Genomic DNA, 26,833 nt, shown 5'->3' with positions numbered 1-26,833 from the left:
TCCCTTCCTGGTTCCTTCCTGGTCACTGGCTAGTGACCCAGACTCTGTCCCCTCTGCTTTCAGGTACTCTACATCTTCAATCCACCCTTGGATCACACCGGACACTTCTCTTCTGGACGCCTGCAGCATCTTCATCTCCAGGCACCATAGATCTTCGTGACGAAACCGGACACATCTTTGCACCTGTGCACCCGCTTCCTGTGGGTGAGGTAACTCTTGAACGCCGGTGCTCCTGTAGTGGTTTATACCTCTAGTGTCTAAGTCTAAAGTTTTGTCCTTCTAGTCCAGTCGGAAGACTCTTAAAACTGTAACTCGATAACTTTTACGCACCATTGACTTTGCATTGGTGCATGCGTGTGCTTTTAGCGCTGCACCCGAATCCGGCGGGCTACTCCCGTCCTAACTGCTGTTAGTCCAGTGTAGTCCCAGCGATTCCCAACGCCCTAGGCCTTACCACTGATCGATTAGTGATACTTATACCACTTTTTTTTATATATGGTTTGAGTGGCCACCGGCCTCATCCATAATTGTGCAACTTTTATATGTTATACCGTGCTTTTGTTTAAACGCTTGTGCTTCTATACTCATAAAGAGTACAGGGGATTATTCTGAGAATAAATACATATATTTTTATAATATATAACTTGTGTGGTGTCCTTTCATTTGATATTACAGGATTGCATATGGTAAAACAGCTGGCTTCACATGTCCTCTTGAGTTAAGCCTTTAGGCTGCTTAGTCCATGCTACCTCTAGGATAGCTTGTCTTTAAGGTTGACTTACAACCACCACCATAAGGGATTGTTTGGACTGATTTAAGGTGCCCCCAGAATTGGAGACATCATACATCAAGCCAACTTCTCACACCTCCCGATGGCTCTCTTTTGGATCTGGCTCCGAAGCTCGGGAAACATGAGGTGTTACTGGAACTGGAGGAGTAACAGGAATGGAAGGAGGAAGAAGCTGCGCTTGCTGGTCCGAAGCTTGAGACGGAAACCTTCTTTTGTAGTCCTGTAGCATCATCTGCAAGTCAGTTATGAGAGAAGAAGGCATTGCCACCATGTCTCATTGTTGTTGAGGCCTCTCTTGCTGAACAAACTGGCGTTCCTCCGTATAGTAGTCCTCAGAGTCTGAATCATGGTACTTCACTTGAAGTTGGGATGGGCTATAAGCATCCCCATAAGGGCCATCCGCATCATCTGATTCCTCCTCGAAAAGCAAAGTTGGAGGTAAGGGTGTTACTCTGCGAGGCGAGGTCATCTCTGGGGTGATCTGCTGTCTTTTTATAGAAATGTGGACCTTTTGAATCGTTGACAACGTCGTCGGAGAGATGGTGGTCGACGGGACCACCGATGGGACCATCTACGGAGAGATGGACCTCGTCGACGGTGGACTGATCGTCGACGTCATGATCATCACCGCTGTTGTCGTCGACGTCGTCGTCATGATCATCACCGCTGTCGTCGTCGACGTCATCATCGTCGACGTTGTAGCCATTGACGCTATCTTCGATGTCATCATCGTCGACGTTGAAGAATTAAGCATCATCGTCGACGAGAAGGGAACCTCAAACGATGACGAAGATATCACTGCAGCCGCCGTCGACGAAGCTGCCACTGACGGTCCCCTTCGATGGAGCGGTCGACGGTGCTGTAACAGAACCCAAGGTAATTTTGGAAGTTCCGAAGAACAGACAGACGACTCCACTCCAAATCGGCTTAACAACAAGCGGAAATGATGGGCCAAGCGGATTTGCTTGCCCTTGTGTTACCGACCACATACCCGACGGCGGCACAATCTTAACTTCATAGATCCACCGGACACAAAGGAAGTACTCCCTTCACGTCCACGTATATTATTTGACACCCGACTAGTACCGGGTTGGAATTATCACCGGTCCGACGCCCTGAAGAGTCACGGGTCTACCCCGTTTTTTGACGAAACACGTGTCGGCTGGTTTTCATGTATAAACAAACACTGTCAATGGATATAATAAACAAGGAAAGAAACAACTAAAGTGAAGTCTGATCTTATCCTTCCATCAAAAGATACACAACCAACTGTTGATCATACTTGGGTTGTGTGCGCTTGACCTTGCATACAGACATACAGAAGGCAGAGCTCCTCTCCCCCTTCCAGAGAACAGGGTTATCTCTGATCAAGCAGCACCAACAACTACTAGCTACAAAAATTACCTTATATCCACTATCTGTTGAGCGCCGTGCTATTTCTGAATATTGTGATAACCCTACGCAGAACTTTGTACTTTTGGAAGTTGTCGTTGACGTACCAGATATTTTCGTCGTCAATGGACGAAATTTCTTTTCCGATCTTCCTTCCTGAAGGACAGTAGCAGGTTTTTTTTAATACCTTCTCCTTATCAGATGGTGGAGAAGCTATAGAATGAGTTTTCTATACCTTCTTTGATGACTGCGTCTCCTCAGTCCGTCTCAGCCTCTCCTTTACACCTCGGTGAGGAGATTGTTTGGGAGTAGGCCTCTCAGACCTATCAGAGGTCACTTGCAGGGCCTTAACAGGGGGCTCAGAAGATGTTGAAGGGGAGGATCTACCCCTTTTCTTGGATCTCCTGGAGGACGAAACTGAGGAAGAATCCTCACTGTCGGATGATATAACCTCCTTACGAGACTTCATTTTCTGCAACCAGGTTAACAAGTGGCCTTCCCTGTCTCTCAAGGTCTTTGTAGAGAAAGTCCTGCAGATCTTACAATCTGTGGCCTTGTGATCCAGGTACAAGCAGTAGATACAGTCTTTATGCTTGTCCTCAATGTAAAACCTCTTCTTAGAACAGGTAGCACAAGCTCTGAATAATCCCTTCTTGTCTTTATCAGACATATTAGAGTAGAAAAAAGAAGACAATTCCAAAACTGAAGAGAAATCTGAGCAGAGCTCAGAGGAGAATCCCTTAGCACAACGTGCGGTAGAAAATGTGAGGCTCTGAGGCTCTCTCAGGAGGGTTCTATTGGGTGAGGCTACTCTGATTGGTTGTTGCAATTTTTTTTGTCTCTTTTACAAAAAGAGGCGGATAGGCTACAAAATGAGATGAGGCCTAGGCCTGTCTTTCAATTTTGTACCTACTGCTATGGTATTTTTCTATTACTGAGGCTCCCATTCCGACGACGGGGAATGATACAAAGCATGGAAATCTATGAAAGTCCAATACTGGGGCAATTAACAATAGCTGAAATTAGTTCAAACGTTCTATCCATCACTTTCTTGTATACTACAGTATATAAATCTTTCTAGAAAAGGATGCGATGATAAAATAGACAAGTGAAAAGGTAGAGATTGAGAGATTTGGAATTAAGAGCTAAAGTAGTCAGCGTCTTTTAGGATGCGAAGAGGAAGAAAATGAGCATGAATTACATTGAGTCGCTTTTTAACTGGAGATACTTAACAATATGAACAATTCTATACAATAATTGTACTTTTAGGAAGTTTAAGCTGATGCAATTTAGTTTCAAAGAACTGGGAAACGTTTTAGAATGTTATTATAAGAGCAGTATATATCTGAGAATAAAACTACTTACTGCGTCTTTTGTGCCCTTTACACCATCCACTGCGCTAGGAGGCAGACTCTAAAGGCAACAGAAAACTGTCAGAAAGAATTGTTCTGAATGACAAACTATGAAAATTAATGTAGAGTTTTCACAAGTGCAATCATAGTCTCTATAAAACACATGACTGCAGTGACACCTTTATTTAGATAAGGCCAGATCCACGTAAAAGCAGTGTTAAGTGTGATGTAAGGGGCTAAGACTGAATTTATGACAAAGTAATACAGCATTGCAACGTGTAAAATCTAATTATTTTATCAACAACAAAAGCTTGTGATAATTCCACTTTTTTTTAATGGATTTGCCTTATTATTTTTTGTCCAAACAGTAATCATTACACACTTTGATCGTTCATGTAGTCACCTTAAAATGTTCCAGTAGAATATACTCCTGCCTTGTACATTTTTAGGTTGAAACACTACTCATGCAAATGTCATAAAAACCTGTGGAAACACTATTTCTGTTTTGTGCACCCCAGTATAAGCTACAAATTGTGTTAATACCTTAAATACAATGTGTGGGAATACTATTACTAATTCATGGTACTGTTACTTATTTTTTTGACTCTCCAAATGGGTCGGAAGGTGTAAGTATGAGCACTGAACACCAATATTAACTCATTCCACATAATGAGGGCCTGTGAATATGGAAGTCTCCGGTTTTTCTGCGACAAAATACCTGAAACTGACTTTATGGAACAGCAAATACATATCCACAAATCATAGAACAGCAGCTCAGAGGATGACAATGTATCTGAAAGGCCACATGTAGAAAAAGACGAAAAATTACATCTGACAGATGGAACTTTATATCTCAGGATTGGACTGCACTGTGGGAGCAGTATTGAAACAGTGGATAAAGACTGACCACACCACAGCAGTGTGATGTAAATAGATAAGACAAAGGGAATAGTCAGGGACAGTTTTTATTGTGTACCAAAGCTAATACACAAAGCAAAGGTCTCTGTGCTCTGAATTGTGTGCATCAGCAAAGCCTAGAAGGTCCATACAATGAGGAATGTAACAAAGGAACCAAGGGAACCAGGTCCTTTTCTGTGTAGGATGATGGTCAAAATGTGAATCTACCTCTCTCTTTGTGTGATACGCATTAGTACCAGAGTGCCCAACATGATAACTTTAAGATTTGCACAAATGCATTTCAACAGGCTGAATATGCTAACCTGTTTAATTGATGTTTCCTCGGTTTCTTGATCTGGCCTCTGGATGGCAGTATAAGGAGATGGTGGCTGGAGGAAACAAAAAAAGAAATACCCCTAACATTTACAACAAGACTCAATTAGGTGTGCTCTTTATATCCACTTTACTTTCACAAATCCATCAGATTTGATCTGTGATGAATACTGGTTGTCTGAGGCCCTTGACCTCTTTTTCATTGGTGAGAGAGACATGAGTGAAGGCCAAACAATAATTTTAAGAAATGGAGGTATGTCAATACCATTGCAAAGACTTAATTCCACTGATGAAACATTGATAATTGTATTAGAACTCAAAGACTTGTCTTTGTATACAATAGTTTATGAAAATAGCAGATGTCATGGAAAGTTCATGACAATCTAGAAAAAGTATACAATACTATTATATACCAACTGGGGTTAAAGCGCAAAAGTGGTAAATCGGGGGTTAGGTGAAGGGGGAGAAGTATGGTATATAGAGGTAAAGGAGTTAAGAGTCAAGGGGAGTTAGGGGGATGAAAATATGCATGAATGACAGTGAATGGCCTTTAGAGTGCCAATATGTACCAAGGTGAACAGCCATGCAATTTAACTCAGTTTTTAAGAAATCCTCTCTGAGCCACCTAATCACTTAATCTACACTGAACTTTAGTATAAAAACAGTATACATATTAGAGAAGTAACTGCTTACTATGCCATTCATGGCCTTATCCCCATCCACTATAGTTGGATGCCAACTCTAATGATAAAAGAGATAGTCAGAAAGAGTTCTCCGTGAAAGACAAACTATGGTAATTATTGAAAGTTTTCTCAGGTGCAATTTTAGTCTCTATGACCAAATCAAGTGCAGTGGTGTCCTTATGTCCACAAGGCCAGACCCATATAAAAGCAGTGTTGGACATGCTGTAAGGGTATTATACTGCATTTGTTAACCAATAATACAGCATTACATACTAAGGAAGATAATCATTTTATCACCAACAACAGTTCATGCTAATTCCACATTGTTTCTGAAAATTCATTTTTATTATCTTGTTTAGGTCAAGCAGAAATCATAGTATAGTTCTGGCGCTCATGTCAACACCCTTACCAAATCCATCAAGTTCAAAGAAAAAAAAGTTCCATTTGCACACTCCTGCATCTCTAACAATCATCATCAGTTGGCATTGTAGAATGTTTGATGATAAGGGTTTTTCGATATATTATTATGTAATTCACCGGGTGGCCCATTTAGGATACTCAAACTGAAATCACTCATGTCTTGTACATTTTTACATGGAAAGTTCGGACTTTGAAATGTCAGCAAAACTTGTGGGAATTCTCTTTCTGCATGGAACTTCCCATTCCGAGCTATGACTGTGTTAATACCTGGAATTTGTGGTACTGTCACTCATTTTAAATGAATCCCCAATCTAATTTGAAAATTCATGGTATGACCATCACTATTAACTCATTCCCTATAATGAGTGCTCGTAAATATGCTAGGCTCAGGGTTCACTGTGGCAAAATAGCTTGAAACTGGGTTTATGGAACAGCAAATACGTATCCAACAATCTTTAATCAATGACAGATACGAAATACATATAAAGAAGTACATGTGTTTAAAAGGTCGCATACAGGAAATTGAAAAAGAACTTGGACAGACAGTACTTCGTGTCTGAGGGGTGGGCTGGACTGAAAGATCAGGACTTATAAAGAATAGATAAGGGCTGCCTAAACCAAAGAGCAGAGAGGTGACTAGTGTGAAAAGAATGGTCCGAAACAGTTCATACTATGTGCCCAGTCAATGCATAAGACTTTAGCCTGAATAAGCTCTGAAATGTGTGCATCCACAAAACCAAGATGGTGCAGAAGATTAAGAATCTAACCGTGGATCCAGGCCTGGTCTTTCATAGATAATGAACAGAGTGTGTCTGTAGCTCTCTCTTAGCAAGATAACCATGAGCAACACAGTGCCACACAGAGTATTCCTCAGTGTTTGACAAATATATATTAACGTACTGATTATACTAACCTCTTCAACCAAATCAAAACCAAAATGTTAAAGAAAAAAATATTATGTGTGCTTGTGATTGTTGTAGGAAGGTGGATATCTGACTATATGATTACCCCAACATTTTGCCTATTTTTTTTGCTAGTTTTCGACTTAGTTGGCCTGGGGTCCTGCTATTCAAGTCCCCAGGCTATCTGCTCTCTATAAAATGGACACTATGTACTTTAGGTACATACCTGATTGGGAATTGGGTCACCTCTGTGAGCCCCTGTATAGTGTACCATAGGTACCCAGGCATAGGTGCATCCAAGGCCTACCAGGGGCTGCAGCATGTATTATGCCACCCCTGGCTGGCCATACAAACTGACACCACAGGCTGATCACTCAGCTTGGGTAAGGTAGTGTAATCACCCCTTACTTAGATATAGTATACCTATATCTACCTTATATATAGACACATATGCACCTATAAGTCACTCCTACGGTAGGCCTCGACAATCCTAGAGGCAGAGTGCTTGGTTTTATGTGAGAGGGTGCTCTGGCATGAGCTGAGCCCCTCTGCAGCATTCGGAACCATCTCCTTATAGCTATTCTATGATATAGCCATACCATATTCTCTTAAGTGCATTATAACCCTCGCGGTTAATGGTAACTTTGGTTTGGCTTTATCAAAACATGTCGTGTAAGGTGTCAAACACTTTGGAATACTAACCCCCCCCCCCCGCCAATTCTGGCGGCGGGTGTAGCATTCCACCCTTCTAGAGGGAGTAGACATGTTGGTTACTGCTTTACCCGGTTAAAGTTAAACAGAGCCTCAGCATCACAAAATGGATGCTGCTGCCAGAGACTGACCTCCTGCTGCTGGACAAAACTCCGGCAGGGGAGGCCTGGACAATAAGTTTCCTGCCTTGTGGGGTACTAGCACCTCCCCAGCCAGGCTTTTAGTGTATTGGGGCAGGGAGGGCTGCAAAAAGAGACACTGCCTGGGGCACACAAGGTGCTCCATGCATAGCCCGGTCAAACCAGTTGCTGGGGCACTCCAGCCCCGCTCTGGCGCGAAACTGGCAAAGGGAACCACCCCCTTCCCAGGTCCACCCATAGGAGGGACCTAGCAGGTAATCCAGCCGCTAAGATTAGTATAAAGATAGGAGCCTTGTCCCCAGGACTTTAGTTATCCTGGAAAGAAACTCTGATACAAACTCTTGGACCTTCGATGTTCTATTTCGACTAGAAGACTGAAGACATCTTCCTTGTGGTCAAGGAGTGACCACCCTGTGCAAACAGGCACCATCAGTAACTTGCCGGTCTGCTTTGTCAATGCTCCCGACGTATCCCGAAGACTCAGTGACACAGGAACTGGACTTCCAGACTTCTCTGACTCCGACCCACATCCACAACAAAGCTGAGACCCGTGGCGGACACGAGAGAAGTGGGACCGGACTCCCTGGATATCCTGCATTTTGCTAACAGCTCGACTACCAAGGTACCCTTGCAGTTGTGCATTGGGGTACGAGAAGCCCCAGACCCGAGCACCATTTGCAGCGAAGCTCAGCCCCACTCACTCCACGAGTGCCGTGTGGGGCCCGCTCTTGCATTTCAGCTCGACACGTCTTCCCGGTTGCTAGCCCGCTGGCTAATGAGCCCCCTGAAGACAAACCTTTGAAACCAACTTGCTTTCCTGGTTGCTCAAGGCTTGCTCCAGCTTCCCTGCAAAGGAGAAGCTCCCCAGACCTTGCTGGTCTGACCCGAAGCCCATCTTCACTTCCTGCGTGGATTGCGTTTGCCAACGCTTGTTGGGTCCAGTCCGGATACCAACACTGCAGTCAACTAAACCCTTTTGGGACAGCTCGAATCCAGCTCCTGGTTGTCGCCGACGCCTCCTGGTCCTCGTGGCTGCAGAGACAAGCTTCACCACTTCACCTGAGATCATCGCGACATCGCCTGGTTCCTTCCTGGTCACTGGCTAGTGACCCAGACTCTGTCCCCTTTGCTTACAGGTTCTTCAGTTCTTCGATCCACCCTTGGATCCACCCAGACACTCTTCCTCTGGCCGCCTGCAGCACTTCTTTGCAGATCTCCATTGAAAGCATCGACGAAACCCGACATCAAAAGGCACCTATGCACCCGGTTTCCCTGGGTGAGGTAACACGAGTACTCCGGTGCTCCCGTGGGTCTTGACTCTTGAAGTGTCCTAGTCTAAAGGGGATTTGTTGTAGTCCACCCGGAAATGCCCTAAAACAGTAACTTTGTAACTTCTTCGTTCTCCATTATAAGTCAAAGGAAATCCGCGCCTGTGTTTAGACACTGCAGGCGTCTCCCATGGGTCTCCTCCTTCCTAACCTTTGGTTGTGTAGTGTAGCCCCAGCGATTCCCTAGGCCCTAGTCATATTCACTATTTCTGTAGTGGTCCTTATACCACTTACTTAGTATATGGTTTGTGAAGCCCCTAGGGCAAACCTGTATTTGTGCAACTTTTCGTATGCTAATTGAGTAACTTGTGATGTACTTCGATCTCTGACCTCATAAAGAGTGCAGAGGGGTTGTGTTAGAAATAAATACATATATACTTGATATATACCTGGTGTGGTGTCCTTTCATTTGTCATTCAAGGGATTATAATTGGTAAAACAGCTGGCTTCACATGCTCTCTGAAGTTTTAGCCTAAGACTGCTGGTCCATGCTACCACTAGGATAGCTTGTCTATAAGGTTGACTTTACAACCACCATCAATAAGTGTCGTTTAGACTGGTGCAAGGTGCCCACTAGAATAGTGGACATCATATACCAGGCTAACTTCTCACAATTGAGTATTACCTTTTTACAATTCCTTGAATTTTCTCGATGTGATCACTAGGTTTGTGATGGAATCATAAGCATTAGACAACAGATAATGTTAAAAAATGGAGGTATGTGATTACCTCCTCAAGAAATTAATGTGACTGATGGGAAATAGAAAGGTATATGAGCATTTTAAAAATTGTTTCAGTATATAGATGGTAATTAAAAACAACAGGTTTCTAGAAAAGTTCATGAAACTCTGGAAAACCTTTACAATACTTCTATGACAGTTTGGGGATTAAGTGCTGAAGCAATAATAACATTGAGGAGTGAAGAGGAAGAGATTTGGAATAAAAGCTAAAGCAGTGAGCGTCCTCAATTGTTTTAAGAGGGAAATAGGTACAAATGACATTGAACTGCTACTCGAGTGGAGATACGTAACAAAATGAACAATTTTATAAATATACTAGCAGCCCGTCCCGACGTTGTCCGGGTATGAAATAGAATGTGTGTAATGTGTGTATTTGGCAAGGGCAATTTATTTTAAAATCTTGTGGTAGACAACATTTTTTGTTTCATTAGAATAGGGACGGAGAAGGCCCAGCTGCAGCGATGGTTGATGTTAGCAGGCGCGTGTAATTGGTGTAGTGATCCGCCGCCTGAGCCCGGCTACACCCCTGGTTGATGTTAGCAGACGCGTGTAATGTCGTTGAATGAGAGAGTTATCAGCTGCGGGTAAATCCGTTTAATGAGAGAGTTGAGTGACAGCGAGTAGGAGAGGCTGCAGTAATTGTCCCCGCAGACACGCTCATTTGCGTGTTCCCCCGCTCGAGGCCCAGATGCAGGCCTGTTTGATGTTAGCAGGAGCGTGTTCCCCCGCTTGAGGCCCAGCTGCAACCCTGGTTGATGTTATCAGGCGCGTGTAATTAGTGTACTGATCCGCCGCCTGAGCCTGGCTAGAGCCCTGGTTGATGGTAGCAGGCGCGTGTAATTTCGTTGAATGAGAGAGTTCAGTAACAGTGCGCAGGAGAGGCTGCAGTAACGTTACTTACCAGGCCTCCAGGTGAACGCGTTTGTCACGCCCCCAGCACACGGCCACAGCAGACGATCTTCTGATTAATGTACGACCCACATGGCATGAAGGGCGGAACGTAGCACACGCCCCCAGCGTGCCCTTTGATGCGGCGCAATTGCGTTCACATGGAATGAAGGCTGGACACACGCCCCCAGCGTTTCTCACACCCCCAGCGTGCCCCTTGATGCAGCAACGTAATTGGCGCTTGTATGTACGACTCACATGGCATGAAGGGCGGACACATGCCCCCAGCGTTTGTCACGCCCCCAGCGTTTGTCACCACCCCAGCACACGCCCAAAGCCCACTATGTGATGGCCGTACCACACGCCCCCAGCGTTAGTCACGCGCACGCCCACAGCACAACGCAGACATGCCCACAAGGGACTACTTTGCTGGCACGGTTCTTTTACCTTTTAAATGTATAGAGGGGTTGGCCTAACGGCTAAGGCGCTTGACCTTGGACCTGGGGATCTGGGTTCGAGTCTTGGTAACGACGCCAAACATCCTGTGATTCTGGGCAAATCACTTAATCTCCCCGTGCCGAACAAAAATGAATGTGTGTCCTCATGTAACGTAACTGGTGCTATATAAAGCGCTCTGATACCTGATTCAGTTCGGGTCAAGTTCACGCTTTATAAAACTCTGCAAAAAAAAAAAATGGTGGCCTTCTGCATAGCCTATGTCCTTCTGCTGCAACTGTCCTTTCCAACGCTGTATTGGTGTTGTGATTGGTGCTGTGGTTACTGAGATTACCAGCCTCAAAGGTTTGGTCTCTCTCTTTATAATATTAGTATGGATTATGCTTTTAGGAAGACCAAACTTCAATGAACTGTGAAATCTGTTTGGCTTTTCTCATACAAGCAGCATATATATTAGAGAACAAAACTACTTTCTGTTTCTCTCGTGGCCTCTTCGCTGTCCAATGTGGGAGGAAGACTCTAATGGTAACAGAGAAAGTTAGAAAGAGACTTCCATGAAAGATAATCCTTCATAATTGATGACAGCTTTTTGTTGAACACGCTGGACGGTTATTAAACTGAATTTGTGACACAATAATACAGCATTACTTAATAGGAACCTAATATTTTTATTACCAGCTAGTGCTAATTCCTCACTATTTGAAGGTGCACTTTTATCATAAATTTTTGATCAAATAGGAATCCCTAAATAGTTTCCTTGGTCATGTCGACACCCTTAAAGAAGCCGTCCAGGGTAAAGAAAGAAATGTGTTTTTCCCACTTGTGCATCTATAACAATCAGCAACAGTAGGCATTCTAACCTCTTTACTGATGACAGCAGCTGTTTTTTTAGATGTATTGTAACATCGTTCAGCAGATGTCACTCTTAAGATGTTCCTTTGGGATCCACTGATGTCTGTCACTTTTTACATTTAAATTCCACACACAAATGTCAAAAAACTTGTGGAAACACTCTCTCTGCATGGAACTCCCCATTTTAAGCTATTGTTGTGTTAATACCTTGAATACATTATGTGGGAACTCTCTAAATATTGTGTGGTACTGTCACAAATCTTTACAAATCTCTAAATAAGTTTGAGGGTGCATAGTATGACTACTGAAGACAACTATTCATTCATAATAAATAATTAATGCAAACTCGGATAGATGGTGTAATTCATGTCTGAGGAGTGGACTGGACTAAAGGAGCAGGAGTAATAAAGAATGGATAAGGGCAAGTGCCTAAAACTGCTCAGAAGCTGGCAGTCGGTAAATTAAAGGTTGTCATAAAGAATATCAAGGCTGCACAGTCCTAAATACACTTCATGCCTTTTAATTCACTACAAGGCACTCCCTGTCCCTTTCTTACACTTGCAGGTTCTTGCTTTCTCTCTTAGCGATGGTTTTTCTGTTTTTCTCTTCCTCTGAGGTTCTGCTTTGGTTTTTTCCTTCTTTTTACTCAGTGAATGTCTGATGAAGACAAATAAGTGCTGGTCCTAAGAAACTAGTGTCAGTAGCCCCCACCAACTCAACTGAAGCACTAATAATCAGAGAACTCTATCAATAGCAGCTATTAGTGTGATATCGTTAATACATATTTATGTTCTAAGGATTCTTTTTCGTTGTTGAGATATTGTGAATGGTTGTATGATGGAACTCCGCATGCCTTTATAACGCAGTCTCTACCCCGACTGCGACATTACCACTCGTTCCTTTACCACGCAAGTCATTACAACACCTTGCCTTAGGGTGGCGCTGGACTTTGGAATAGTCTACGCAACAGTAGGAAAGATGTTGGACCTAAACTCCAACATCAGTCCAAGGAGTCGCACCCATTGTGATGACTTGCGGGGTAAAGAAACGATTGTAACATCGCAGTCAGGGTAGTGACTGCATTTAAAAGCACATTGTGGCAGTAACTGCGTGGTAAAGGATGTTTATGTCCAGAAATCCTGAAACAGAAAGAATGAAATGTAGATATATTGTTTGCCCCTTTCACACTGTAAAAGTTATTTTGTATTGGTACCTCTACCCCACCAAACTTAAAAGGATCTTTCCTAATCCTGGCTTAAACTTCCCCTTTCCATGGCGGGACGAGTTGCACTGGTAAAAATGATTGTACTCCCAAAGTTTTTATATGTTTCACAATATACCAATCTAACTCACTAACAAATTCTTCAATACTCTGAGATCGCACCTGATTAGACTGGTATAGGGAGACAGGACACCCAGGGTAAGATGGCAGGTGATGACACTTCCCTGTGACCGAGGAGGTTACGGGGTCCCGGATCTTCAATTATACTTTCTGGCCGCTCAATGCAGTTTCGCACAGACATGGTACCACCCAGATGCAAGGATTACATACCTACGCCCAGAATCTGACTTTGTTCTGCCTAACACACTTGCCACCATATTGCTCACTGGTATCCCTAGAGACCCCAAAGACATATAGCAGGTCTCTACCACCAGCTGGGCATGGCTTAAGCTGCGCCGTATCACTCGCACACAAACATTGTACTCCTCCTCTCTTCTGCTTCCTAATGCCACTTTCCTACCTATAACTAGCGAAAAGCTGGTACAAAGGACCTGCACTAAATTTAACATTGCCATGATAGGAGACCTCTATCCGGCTGGCCACGTTTTTGATCCAGAGGACATGTCTACCTTTTCAGATGCCACGTTCATGGACAGATTTATTTTGGCCAGATTTCGTTCTGCCCTGCGAGCCGGGCTTCCTGAATACCCGCTAGAACCTCCCTCATTTTCCCCACTGGGTATGCTCAGACGTGAGTCCCATGCTCTCCACACCACTGGAGTCAAGGTATCGTGGCTGAAGACGGCTGATAGCCAGAAACCGGTCCTAGGATGCTTGATTCCGGTCCAGGAAAGACATGGCTTGGCAGTTCAGGCTGGACTGTTCCCATGAGGCACAGGGTCAAGGCTGATTTGCATATGGCCATGTCTGAACTGGGGTGGTGTGGAGTGCAAAAAAACGATGGATTTAGGCCCAGATATCTGTACTGGGGTGAATGTATGACGTTGTTCTGCATTCTGTCCATCAATTGTTGTTTTTGCATTTAAACTTCCCCTTTCCATGGCGGGACGAGTTGCACTGGTAAAAATGATTTCACTCCCAAAGTTTTTATATCTGTTTCACAATATACCAATCCAACTCACTAACAAATTCTTCAATACTCTGAGATCGCACCTGATTAGACTGGTATGGGGAGACAGGACACCCAGGGTAAGATGGCCGGTGATGACACTTCCCTGTGACCGAGGAGGTTACGGGGTCCCGGATCTTCAATTATACTTTCTGGCCGCTCAATGCAGTTTCGCACAGACATGGTACCACCCAGATGCAAAGATTACATACCTACGCCCAGAATCTGACTTTGTTCTGCCTAACACACTTGCCACCGTATTTCCCACTGGTATCCCTTGAGACCCTAAAGACATATAGCCAGTCTCTACCAACAGCTGGGCATGGCTTAAGCTGCGCTGTATCACTCGCACACAAACATTGTACTCCTCCTCTCTTCCGCTTCCTAATGCCACTTTCCTACCTATAACTAGCGAAAAGCTGGTACAAAGGACCTGCACTAAATTTAACATTGCCATGATAGGAGACCTCTATCCGGCTGGCCACGTTTTTGATCCAGAGGACATGTCTACCTTTTCAGATGCCACGGTCATGGACAGATTTATTTTGGCCAGATTTCGTTCTGCCCTGCGAGCCGGGCTTCCTGAATACCCGCTAGAACCTCCATCATTTTCCCCACTTACATTGGTAATAGCTAGCAGCAAAGGGTTTCATATTATATCTCACTTGTATAGGGCGTGCTCTGACCTGATCCCAGTGGACGATGACAGACTGCGTAGTGCATGGGAATTGGACTTAGACAACCCAATCACTGATGAACAATGGGCGGTCTGCTGCAGAGTTTCTAGAACAGTATCCCTAAAGCAGACATAAACTGATACACTTTACAATTTTACGTAGAATTTATATTACACGTGCCCGAGTACACAGGATAGATCCCACCAGACCGCATTGTTGCCAGTGCTGTCAGCCCCCGCAGGCTGACTTCTCACATCTCGCATGGACCTGCCCGCGAGTCCACACCTTTTGGGTAGCAGTACATGAACTTTTAAGTAAAATGATACAGATTCCACTTGTACCTTTGCCCGAGATAGCCCTCCTGGGCTATTTAGTCCAGATCCCCCTGAAAGTGCGCAGATTTGTCGCTATCTTTCTACTCCTAGCTAAAAGAGAAGTCGCAATTCATTGGGGTAGCAAGAGGGCACCGACGACAACTGGTTGGATCCAAAGCCTTGTGACCCACTCCATGAAGAGCGACCTGTATGCTGGCACTATCCCGCCTTCCACCAGGCCGAAAGACATAGGGGCCCCCTTTTGTGCTTTCCTTGCGATACAGCAGCAAGATCCCCACTCGCAACGGGAGCAGGGTGTTGTACCGACAGTGGTTCCACGTATACATAACAAACGGGCCCGTAGTGAATTCTGGTATATGTGGATAGTGGGGGTCTTGGGAGGGAGCCATTAGATCGATACAATGATGGATCGCTTGATAGACTTACAATGTGTATCAAATATGATATTGTCACCACTTGATTGTCCTACAGTGCCTTAATTGACCTGTGGTGTTGATTGTATTCACACTGTACCCTATGTATACTGCAATTGAACTCTGTGCTCGGCTTTACTTTTCACAAAATGCTAAATAAAGATGAAAAAAAAAAAGGATCTTTCGTAGCTCTTCCGGCCTCTGCTGGCATGGATGCAGCCTTCTTGGGGATTTACGCCATATATGGTGGTACGGCCCGACTATCGCCCTTTTTGAGAGGAGATTCTAACTCATATTAAAGGAATGCTAGGTTACCCCATACCGACCTCTATCGAGGCAGTTCTTCTAGGCATCAGAGATCCGGGGTTAGAGCATCAGACAGAAGCAGATAGCGTGATTTTATGGGCATGTCTAGGAGTAGCCAAAACAACAATAGCGGCAGCTTGGAAAAAGAGAGAGGCTCCGGCTGTGTCATTATGGCACTCACGGCTCTGGAGACAACTCATGATGGAAAGATTAGCAGATATCTTCATAGATGAATATAAAAGTTTTGAATATCGGAGGAGACTGCTGGTTTCCTTTCTCTCGAGTGGCCTCCCATTAGCAGTATGCCCACCTTTTTCAGCTTTAGGATGGTTTCTCACCCTTGCCCAAACACTTTCAGATATACATCTAATCCCTTTTGGCCCTGCAAGACTAACTTAGGGCATGAACCTCGGTTCTGATGCCAGACCGACTACTCATTGCCATTCAGAAAGATTATTTACTACCAGCAGGGAAGGAGTGGTGAGGGTAGTGGGAGGGGGTCTTGTTTACAACAACGTTAGGGTGCTTTTCTTTCTTTTTGTTTAGGGTTGCTTTGGTAAAAGGGTCATGACTCGAAGACAGAGAGGGAGATGGAAGGGCATCACATAGAGAGAAAATGAACACTGGTTAGATGTATTTGAATGAACGATGTCCTATATTTGCTTCATGCTCTCATCACAATGTAATTTGTTGCTTTTAAGTCATGCTGAATAAATAAAGCTTTGAAAAAAAAGTTATTTTGTACATTTGCTCTACCCTTACCTTGATGAGTTTAGGAAAAAGGCTGGTGGAAGAGGAAGATTGTTTGTCCACATCGCCTGATTGTTTCTTGTCTTTAGAGGAATCTCTGCTTTTGTTCATTTCCTTCCAGGTATTATTCTGGTTCTCTTGTTCTTTGAGTGGCTACAGATTGGATAGAAGTGAGACAGTGATGTTTGGGTTGGTATCATTTGAAGTGCTGGATAGTTGGCACTGCTTTTATTGGACTATGGCGCCTCCTATTAAAAGTATTCAACCTTTGCAGGTTATGGTGTCAACGTGCGGTTTGCCAAATATTTAAATGTGTCATTGACCCAACAAACATCTCCCAAAGAGAATGATTTAGAGGATAGTGGATGTCTGTCTGCTGTCCTCGTCATTCTGCTGCTCTGCTTAGGTAGTGACTGAAGGCAGCACTCCCTAGGATGAACTGCCACCGGCCTTACCAGTGAGGACAGCAATGTAATAACTCCAAACCACTTGAAATAATGGTGGACTGCCACCCAGTTTAGGATGGAAGATTCACCGCCTATTTCTTGAGTGCCTCTTGTGTGAACCATAGCAGTCTCAGATAGAAACCACCACAAAATGTGCATGTAGAGACTCTGAACTCATTAGGAATATTTTAAATGGAAGGTACTTGAAATGCACTCCCTCTATGGCCCTCATTACAAGTGCCCTGGGAAGTGGGTTTGCATTTAGCCATCAGGATAGAGAGGCAGAGCAGTCCAAGGCTTACTCAGGGAGATGGTGTGGGAATAACATCATGATCAGACAATCTGTGTCTTTAATGGATGTACAAGGTATGCACTCTTCTGAATTGTAATGAAGCTGCCTCTGTATCTGGTACTGGATACAGTACTGGATTCAGTGTCACACTGTACCTTTAAGAAGTTAATCGTGGGTTCATGTTCAGTTCTGTCAGCAAGAGGCTGGTGGTGACTGGCTCTTGCTACTGTGCACCTGCACTAGGGTCGTGCTGATATTGACCAGGCCCAGCTGACTCCACCTGTCTCTCCATTCCCCACTGATGTGCCTAGGCACTAGCCTTTAAGTCAGTAGAGGAGGTGTTGAGAGGGCAAAGGTAGGCAGAGTCCGCATTCACTTGCACCAGGAGGATGGAGAACACATCTTGGTGAAAGGCCCTAAAAGCTCAACCCACCACTCAAACAAATGACAGTTTGTAAGGCCATTGCCATGCAACAACCTCCTATCTATTAGAGGTGTATATCTCAAGAAGGTAAAGATAAAGAACTTCTAGGACTCTCAGTTCTCCAGTTCATATCCTGTGCTTTTCTAAATATAGGACCCAAACCCAATCTTTTCTGGAGGTACCAAGTCCTTTTGAAAATCTCTTCCTAAATTTCGAATGTACCCAGAATAGCTTTGCCTTCGAAATGCAGTAGTTAAAAGCTGATGGGTCTGTCTATATTTATGATGGACTCTACCGTCACGTGGGTCAAGCTGGTGGGATAGCCTTCCTTCCAGTCGGCCTTGTTTGAGCGTTTAATGGAAACATCAGATCGGAATTGCTTCACTATAGATCCATGCCGGCTGCTCATTGCACCTGAAGCACATGCACTGTCTGCTTCCTTAATCAGTGACTGCAGAATGAAAGCAAGTAAAAGACACTTATTTGCAAGACCGTACTTTTATAACAGACATGCTTAATGGCCTCAATTCGGCAATAAACAACAAGGCATATAAATATCTTACGTGTCGCTAAATTACTGGTTGGAAATAGCTTCATTACAACACTGGATTAACAGAAAAGCAAGACTAAGTCAGTCATTAAATTAGTATAATAAAGCAATCATAGCGTTAACGTCTAATTTTATGTTTGGTTTTAAGCATGAATTTAACCATTCGTGCTTGTGTGTTTTGAGTGCCTTAAGCAAGCATGCTAACACACTGCTAAAGTTGTTCAATGTTATAATGCATGTCTATTCTGCTCTGTGTGTTCTTTTATCTAGAAGTGTTTGGGTGCAGTATGAGGTCACTGAAGCTGAGAGGCTGGTACTCTAGTAAATGTTTGGGTTTTCAGAATCCATGTGCGAGAGAGGTTCTCACCATTCTAGATGTGTACCAATTGATTACGTCATTCAGGGGCAAATGAGTAATTGCCGTATAGTCTACCAGAACAGGCAAGTTATCCAAAGGTTAAGGATCATGACGTGATCTATGACATCATTTATGACATTACTGCTGCATCTGAAATGACATAATTGATGACAAGACTGTGCATGGTGGGGCATACTTTCCACCTTTCTTTGGATTATGATACAGATGTAGAAACTTTGATGAGCGGTATTTAGGTTTTAAGACCTAAATGGACTCAACAGAACTGCTATACTCTGTATCACCGGTTGCGCTACAATTGACTAGGTGCATTCTCTGGAACCAATCTACATGCAGTGCAAGGGAGAGGATGTGGCCTAACAACTAGATGGGTTGACCTGGAAGCTGGGGAACCCAGATTCGAGTCATGGCAGGGACGATCAACTACCTGTGATTCTGGGCAAATCACTTAATCTCACCGTGACTAACAATCTTCTCCTTCTCACATCAGGGCAGCTACATTAATAAAGGTGGTTCTAGGCCATTAACAGTTCGGAGGAAAAAGGCATAATAGAGGGCGTCAGGGGTAGGGCAGAGGGCTCATGGGCCCAACACAAACCTTGGTGCCCCAAGCAGTCATTTGAGCAGTCCTCAGTAATTGAACTCCAGGCCATGAGAAAATCTACTGCCGGTGTGCACTAACATTAAAGGGATGCCTTACGGTTTTGGCAATACAGGGAGGGGTGAGAGACCGCAGGCAGTATATACATCACAAAACTGTCTGCCCCAGTGACTTCTTGACTCTCTCTCTGTCTCGCTGCAGCGTTTGGGCTAGGCTGGAATCTTGGCAGCACTTTGTCAAAGAAAACATCTACAAGGCAGCACATGGAACAACTGAAACTGGAACTCTGAGCTGAATCAAGTCAGGTTATCTACAATCCGGGCAGCCTACGCCATTTCTGCTCTCAGACGCAGCAGTAGTAAGTTGTTGCCTCAACCTGAAGTATATTCCTCGCTTGAGGCGGACACGCACTGGACAGTTGTACAGAGCTTCAGGTGAAAGGGTGAACGCTGAGCTGACCTGCTGGAACATCTTATATCCAGAAACAATGGCAGTTCAAAGTTGTGCCCAACATTTTGGTGGGAAGCAATCATTACAAAGTGCATCTTTGTTGTAGACAAGTTTATTACAACACTTTTGCCCATTGTTTTTTCTTGCCTAGACAAGCAGAACATATAGTTATAGAAAATGTTAAAATTGCATTATATGTTTACAAACACACATCATGATAATTGAAAGGGGCCTCTTCACATTCAGTAAATGGCCTCATAACAGATAAGTTCTGAAACTCTCAGGGATGATAATGTAATAAAGACAGTATTGTTTGACTTCTGTGGGACATTGAGCTTAAGGGGCCGAGTAGGATGGCGGAAGGACCACCACCGCAAGGCCGGCGGTGGCCGTTCTTCTGCCATCTGACAGCAGTTTTCCCCCGCCAGATTATGATGCCATGTGGAAACCTCAGGGCAGTGTAGGGTTCTGCAAGGCTGTCCATTTCTGCCCGCCTTGCAGAACCAAAAGATAGGGTAGCATTGCGGTGGTGCCTCGTAGGCACCGCCATAGGGATTACGATATCCCTTTCCGCCTGTCTTTCTGCAGTGGACATCTCACAGCGAAAAGACAGGTGGAAAGGGGTTGCGGGCCCCCCTTGTTGTGGGAGGCGGTGTTTCTGCACTGGGGGGAGGGTACCCATGGTACCCCCCGCATTTCCCTGCAATGTGTGGCAGGCACCGCATGGTGCCTGCCAAGTAGTGCAGGGAAATGCAGTGCATGCCATTTTAACATTGAGTAAGGTGCTGCAGCCATCAGCACTGTCCGCAATGTTTTTTTTAAAAATAGGTTTATTAACTTTTCCATTGTGCAACCACATAACAAGCATGTCATTATTGATCATCATACCCCTCCCTTCAACCCCCCGCCCTCCCGCCTCCGCCCGTAAAACCCTGACGCAGTCCTCTTGATCTGCCAGTACAGTCACACCTCTCACCCCGACCCATTCTAATTCATTTCTGTGTTTCCCAACCCTCTCCCCTCCATTTGAGACCAGGAGCCTGCCCCCTTCGCCCAGATCAGAGACCTCCATCCAGGCCATGATAACGGCGCCACTTGCCCAACACCCTACCAAACTTTTTAGGGCATCCCCTCGCCTTATACGTGACTCTTTCAGCTGCCATATATAAATCCATACCCCTCCGCCAATCCTCTAGCTTTGGTAGCTCCGGTGCCCCCATTTCCTGGCCACGTCTCTCTTAGCCACCACTAAGGCCAGCACCAGGAAGAACAGCAGTGGGCGAGTCAAGTCTACATCATTTGTCATGCCTAGGAGGACCAGTTTAGGGTCTAACTGCAGGGTGATCTCCAACACCTCTCCCAGCTCTTTCAGTACTTCCCCCCAAAAAATCTGAATTGCCGGGCAGGACCAGAGAGTGTGAAAGAAGTCCCCCCTATCTTGGCCGCAACGCAGGCAGCACGGGTCGGTAGCCCTCCTTTTTCTATGCAGTCGGACTCTATCGAAGTAGGTTCTGAGAAGTACATTGTATTGGATAAGCCTTAAACGGGATTTAATTGCTACCTCTCTCGGGTGCATCAGGACCGTACCCCAGTCCACTTCATCCATTTCCCCTACATTTGGCTCCCAGGTAGCTCTGAGGTTTCCCAGTCCATCCGGTAAGTTATTCATCAAGGTTCTGTAGGTCAGAGACACCGCCCTACCGGGGATCTGTTCTTGTAGAAGACGACCCTCCAATGGAGCATACTCCGGAAGCGCCTCTGTCAAAACCCCCTCCGCCCTCCAGGCATGTCTCAGCTGCGTGTATCTAAAATATTGTGTGTGGTGTAGCCCATATTCCTTCCTCAGTACTGGAAAGGACTGCAATTCTCCCCTCTTCATCACATCACCAGTGTCGAAATTCCAATAGCATCCCAGCTCAGGAAACGCTCCAACTTGCTCAGATGCCTCAACCAGGTACATTTCCATATTGGAGTTTGCTTTGTCGGTTTTCGTTCCCACCCCATAACCTTTGTTGCCCTTGTCCAGACCCCCAACGTGTCTCTCGTGGCAGGAAGTAGTCTGTCCCTCCCCTTACCCCATATAGGTAATGTATGCATGTGTGCTTCTCCATGCTGTGTCTTTCTAACGCATAGGTGGGATGTGTGGCCGGGGCATGTATCCACTCATTTATAGGCACCAAATGTTCCGCCCAATAGTACGCTTCTATGTTGGGCAGCGAAATTCCCCCGTTATATTGGTGTCTTTGTAGGGTTGTCAGCGCCACCCGGGGCTGTTTTCCCAGCCATAGGAAGGCCCTTAATTCCGCATGAATGTCGTGGAAGACCCACCGCCGGAGGGGGAAGTATTCATTTTGGAAGGCGTACAAAAATCTCGGGAGCGATATCATTTTAAACATTGCTTCACGGCCCAGCATTGTAAGCGGGAGCAATCTCCACCGCGCCGCATCCTCTGCAAAGTTAGTCAATATTCGCCTGATATGCCTGTCATAGGATAGGGTACTGTCATTCGTCACAAAGATCCCTAGATACACGAAACCCTCCTCTGTCGTCTGCAGCCTCCCCGGCAGATTGGGCCACGCCTCCATCCTTTGGAGATTGTAAAGAATTGATTTATGCCAGTTTATCTGGTAGCCAGCTCGGGCACCAAAGCGAGCCAATTCCGCGAACAGTGCTGGTATCGTAGTGCCCAGGTGCGAGACGTACAGAAGGACATCGTCCGCATATAGGGATATTTTTTCCTCTGCGGTATCTGCCTGACCTATTCGGAACCCCCTGATCTCCGCATTCTGTCTGACTGCACATGCCATTACCTCTATGGTGAGTGCAAACAACAGAGGGGACAGGGGCACCCCTGCCTGTTGCCCCGCCGTATTGGGAAATCCTCCGACAACACCCCAATGACTCTAACTCTTGCCCTAGGATCGGTGTACAGCAGTCGTATCCATGTCCTATATTTGGGCCCGAAGCCAAATCGGACCAGTACACCTTCAAAAAAGGGCCAGTGGACTGCATCAAACGCCGTTTCTGTGCCAATGGATAGAAATAGGTGTGGGTCTCTTCTAGCGCGTACCTCCATTAACCAATTATGGGTCCGCCTGAGGTTGTATCTGGTCGCCCTATCAGGGAGGAATCCCGTTTGGTCAAGGTACACAAGTCCCGATATCACCCTCCGCAGGCGAAGAGCTAATATCGTTGCAAGAAGCTTCACCTCCACATTTAAAAGTGAAATGGGTCTATAGGACGTGCAGTCATCGGGTGGCTTACCCTCTTTATATATCGGAATGATTGTGGCTTTGCGGAGATCTAGCGGCAACTCTCCCTCTTCCACTGAGTCCTCGAAGAGTCCCAGTAAATGACGGACCAGTAGGTCTGCCGTCTTTTTAAAAAATTCCGCCGGGAAGCCATTAGGGCCATTGGTCGTCCTCCGCGAAGGATCGGGAGCTCGATGTGGCTCATGTATTGCATCGCGTCCTCCTGCGACCCCAGGTCCCTGGCTTCATAAAAGGATCGGTAGTACCTCGCAAAGGTCCCCGCTATTTGCTCGTCTGCTCGAACCCAGCCCCCTGACTGTCTCTCACCCTCTCCACCCATCTCACATCTCTCTCTTTCCTACTGAGCCATGCCAGTAACCTCCCAGACTTATCTCCTACGTCGTACAGACGGTGTAGCGTCGCCAGGGCCAGTGTCTTAGCCTCTCCTGTCACCAGGTGTCTATACTGACGCTGTACGTCTGAGAGCTGTCTGAGGGCCCCCACGTCTCTAGTATTCTGATGTTTCTGTTCCAAGGCCAGAATCTGGACTTCCAGCAATCGAGCCTCCTCCCTCACTTTCCTCTTTTCCCCCGCCACCCTATTCTGTTCCCTGTCTCGCAGTACCGCCTTAAGGGCTTCCCAAAACACCACCCGGGACGAAACTGAGCCCTCATTTTCCGCGATGTACACCTTTACATCCGGAGGCCTCGCAATATGTCTGCGTTTTGAAGATCCCACGCCGCTAGACGCCACATAGCGCACCTCCTGTCCCTTCCCCCCCACCCCAGCCAACAGGGGCGAGTGGTCCGATATGCCCCGCGCCTGGTACTCCGCCATGTCGGTGAGATGCAGCGCCTGTCTGGCCATGAAGATATAATCTAACCGGGAATATACTTTATGTGCTCCGGAGAAGAACGAGTATGCCCTAGTCTCCGGGTGGAGCCATCTCCACACATCCAGCAAGCCCATTGCAGTCATCATCCTAGCTAGCAAAGTGGGGGTCGGGGCCCTATCTCTGTCTCCCGTCCTATCTGTTGCCGGGTCTATGATATCGTTAAAGTCGCCCCCCAGTATTTGCACAGTGTCTGACGTGTTCAGGAAGATATCAGTGACAGCTCTGAGTGTACTTGTCTGCAGTTTGGGCGGTGCATAGACTGAGATAAATGTGTACTCCTGCCTTCTCCAGTGTCCCCTCACTCCCGCCTACGTCCCCAGAGGATCAATCCATGTCTGTGTTATTTGAAATGGTGGGTGTTTTTTAATCAGTATTCCTACCCCCCTTGAGCCCGACGTGAACCCTGCATGGGCGAGGACTCTGTACTGTCCTTTGGAGAGAAAGGTGCATTTGGTGCCCTGCAAGTGTGTTTCTTGTAGCAGTATGACGTCAGATCCTAACCTCTTCACATAGTTGTGTAGTAACCCCCGCTTAATCTTGCTGCCAAGGCCGTTAGCATTCCACGTTAGTATCTTAATCCCGCCTTGGGCCAGTCCTTCCCCAACCGGGCTATTTGCTTGCGTGTCCTGCATCGAGTCAACAGTTTTTCAAGGGGCCCGCGCACGGGGCCTAAAGGGCGTGAGTACGTATGATCCTTGCGACATGCTAAAACAATCCCCCCCCAACTCCCCCCGCAAAACAACTGAAACACTGTCCGCAATGTTAAACTCCCTGGATGCGCCCACCAATGTGGCGGGCGCATCGTAATTGCAGTGGTGAGACTGCTGCATGTCTGGCGGGCGGTCCCAAACACCGCAACAATGGCGGGCGGACTCAGGTCTGCCCGCCATCGTTATGAGCCCCTTACTGTCTGGACTTCATTTACTTCCTATGGACCTGATAATGCATGTGTATCAGGGGTACCCAAGGCTTTGGATACAATTGTTCCAGTTCGAAGCCAGCTGAAGATACTCTGTTAAATCAGGCCATCTTGGACTAGCAGAATCGCCTTCACCTAAATGAAACAATTAGAGTAGAAATGCAAAGGTTGGAATTGAAGCTATACTGCGGTGATTATTGTTGGAAAAGGGACACTACTGCAGAGGTTAGGAGGGAGGTGCTGAAGCTAACATTGGGAAAAAATTAGGTCTGGATTTTATTTGGGACCCTAAGGCCAAAACAGGGATTTGGGACCTGAGCCACACATTTTTAATAGAGCACAGAGGCACTAGCTGGAAGTACTGTGACCAAGATTATGAATGAAATGCTAAAACCTGGCTAGAGAGGTGGGCACTTTGACCCAACCTTTGTACTCAAGGCCCAAGGTCAGGTTCGGAAAATAGAGGTTCCTTTGGACTGGTGATGTGACATAACACAAATCAAGGAAGAAGATTTAGTGCAGCATTATTTCCTTTTTGACTTTCAGAATATCAGCTGCTGACTGGTTGCCCATACCGAGTGAGGCACCGAGTGGGGGTGAGATTTAGTTGAATAAGTGCTGATTGATATCTAAGTGTACCCATTCTTAAGCTATTCAACTTACATTACTAGGGCCCCATGAGAGGCCAGCGGACTCCCTAATAAGGCCAGGCAGTTTGTGGCTAAAACAACCATTAGGGGATCTACAGAAATGCTAAACGCTGACACAGCTCTACTGGGAAAGGATCCAAAGGTACTCATAGTAGCAGATTAAACAACCCTTCAAAGATTGCCCTCTTTATCTATTTCACTTGCCCACTGAAACATTAATGAATGCCATGCATAAAGGTCTCCCACTTCTCACTCAGCATCTTCTTTGTACTTGTTTTTGTTGTCCGGAGCTGCGGTATGCCCTATTTCTTCCATTGATGAGATCCTTCATACATTCACACTTCTTTTTGTCACTATCATCAGTTGCATAACTGCACAGTAAGGTAGTCACTTCCTCATCCTCTAGTCACATCCTGCAATCACACTAGTTGCTACAGCATAGTTGGGAACATAATCCTTTGGGGTGTGATGGCTTAAGGAGTGCTATTCTGCTGTGCTCCTTACGTATGTACTCATCATATTAGCATTAATTGTTAGTCCAAGAACATTCAGCTTCATGGCTCTAGAAAGTTTGTTTTCGTTGAATTCTGTCTTTCTCTTTCTGTTTAATTTCTTGTTTCTTGACTTCGTGCTCATTTGCCTCTACCTGTCCTATCGCCTTAGTTTCTTTCTTCCAAACTCTCTTGTCCCATTTATACCTCTCACATTCTAAGCACTAGTGCCGTACTGTCGGAATGCAGGGCTACATACGAATTTAGGATGAGGCTTACATCTTCAGATAACACATAGATACTACTATTTAATATCCTATCATTTGGATCTCTTTTTTATTTGTATGAAGGAACAAATACTCCTTTTCCAGATTTCTTTTTAAACAATGATTATCCTGTAATAAAATGTTGGTGCATTGATCATTGATATACTTTTACATTTCTTGCAATGCTTATTCAAGGACACATCTCTTAATATCTATGAAAGAACTGTACCATAGTTTTGAGAATTGGGATGTAACCAAGATGGTGTGGCATGTGTACTTCACTAGAACTGTGTCTGGCCTGTGGCAGTTCTTTAGTATCAGTCGACTTCAATTTTCGGATCCGGTTTCTTACGACTTGTAATGGCTACAGAATACAAACAAATATATAACTGTTGTTTGTTGTAATAATATTTAAATCATTCTAGAGCTTCTAAAGGGGTTCCATGGTGATGCTGCTTGATCCAAGTGCACAATGCCTACTAATCTATGTTCATTTTTGACACTTC

General features: G+C 45.3%; 1 protein-coding gene across 15 annotated transcripts in view; it reads right to left on the bottom strand.

The window, feature by feature from the left end:
* The window catches only part of LOC144823590 (uncharacterized), a 739,799-nt gene that overhangs the window by 374,453 nt on the left and 338,513 nt on the right, over window positions 1–26,833 (bottom strand). For 12 of the 15 annotated variants that reach the window (XM_078682228.1, XM_078682261.1, XM_078682304.1 and 9 more), the window contains 5 exons: window positions 26,557–26,691; window positions 18,174–18,329; window positions 16,729–16,869; window positions 4,755–4,820; window positions 3,548–3,595 (listed from right to left, as the gene is read on the bottom strand). In XM_078682228.1, coding sequence (XP_078538354.1) covers window positions 3,548–3,595; window positions 4,755–4,820; window positions 16,729–16,869; window positions 18,174–18,329; window positions 26,557–26,691 — 546 coding nt within the window. The remainder of the gene's footprint in view (window positions 1–3,547; window positions 3,596–4,754; window positions 4,821–16,728; window positions 16,870–18,173; window positions 18,330–26,556; window positions 26,692–26,833) is intronic. The other 3 variants (XM_078682237.1, XM_078682336.1, XM_078682277.1) reach the window with 2 other exon arrangements.

The sequence above is a fragment of the Lissotriton helveticus genome, chromosome 1_1, assembly GCF_964261635.1.
Source record: "Lissotriton helveticus chromosome 1_1, aLisHel1.1, whole genome shotgun sequence".
NCBI lineage: Eukaryota > Metazoa > Chordata > Amphibia > Caudata > Salamandridae > Lissotriton > Lissotriton helveticus.
This window is presented reverse-complemented; position numbering and strand designations above follow the sequence as displayed.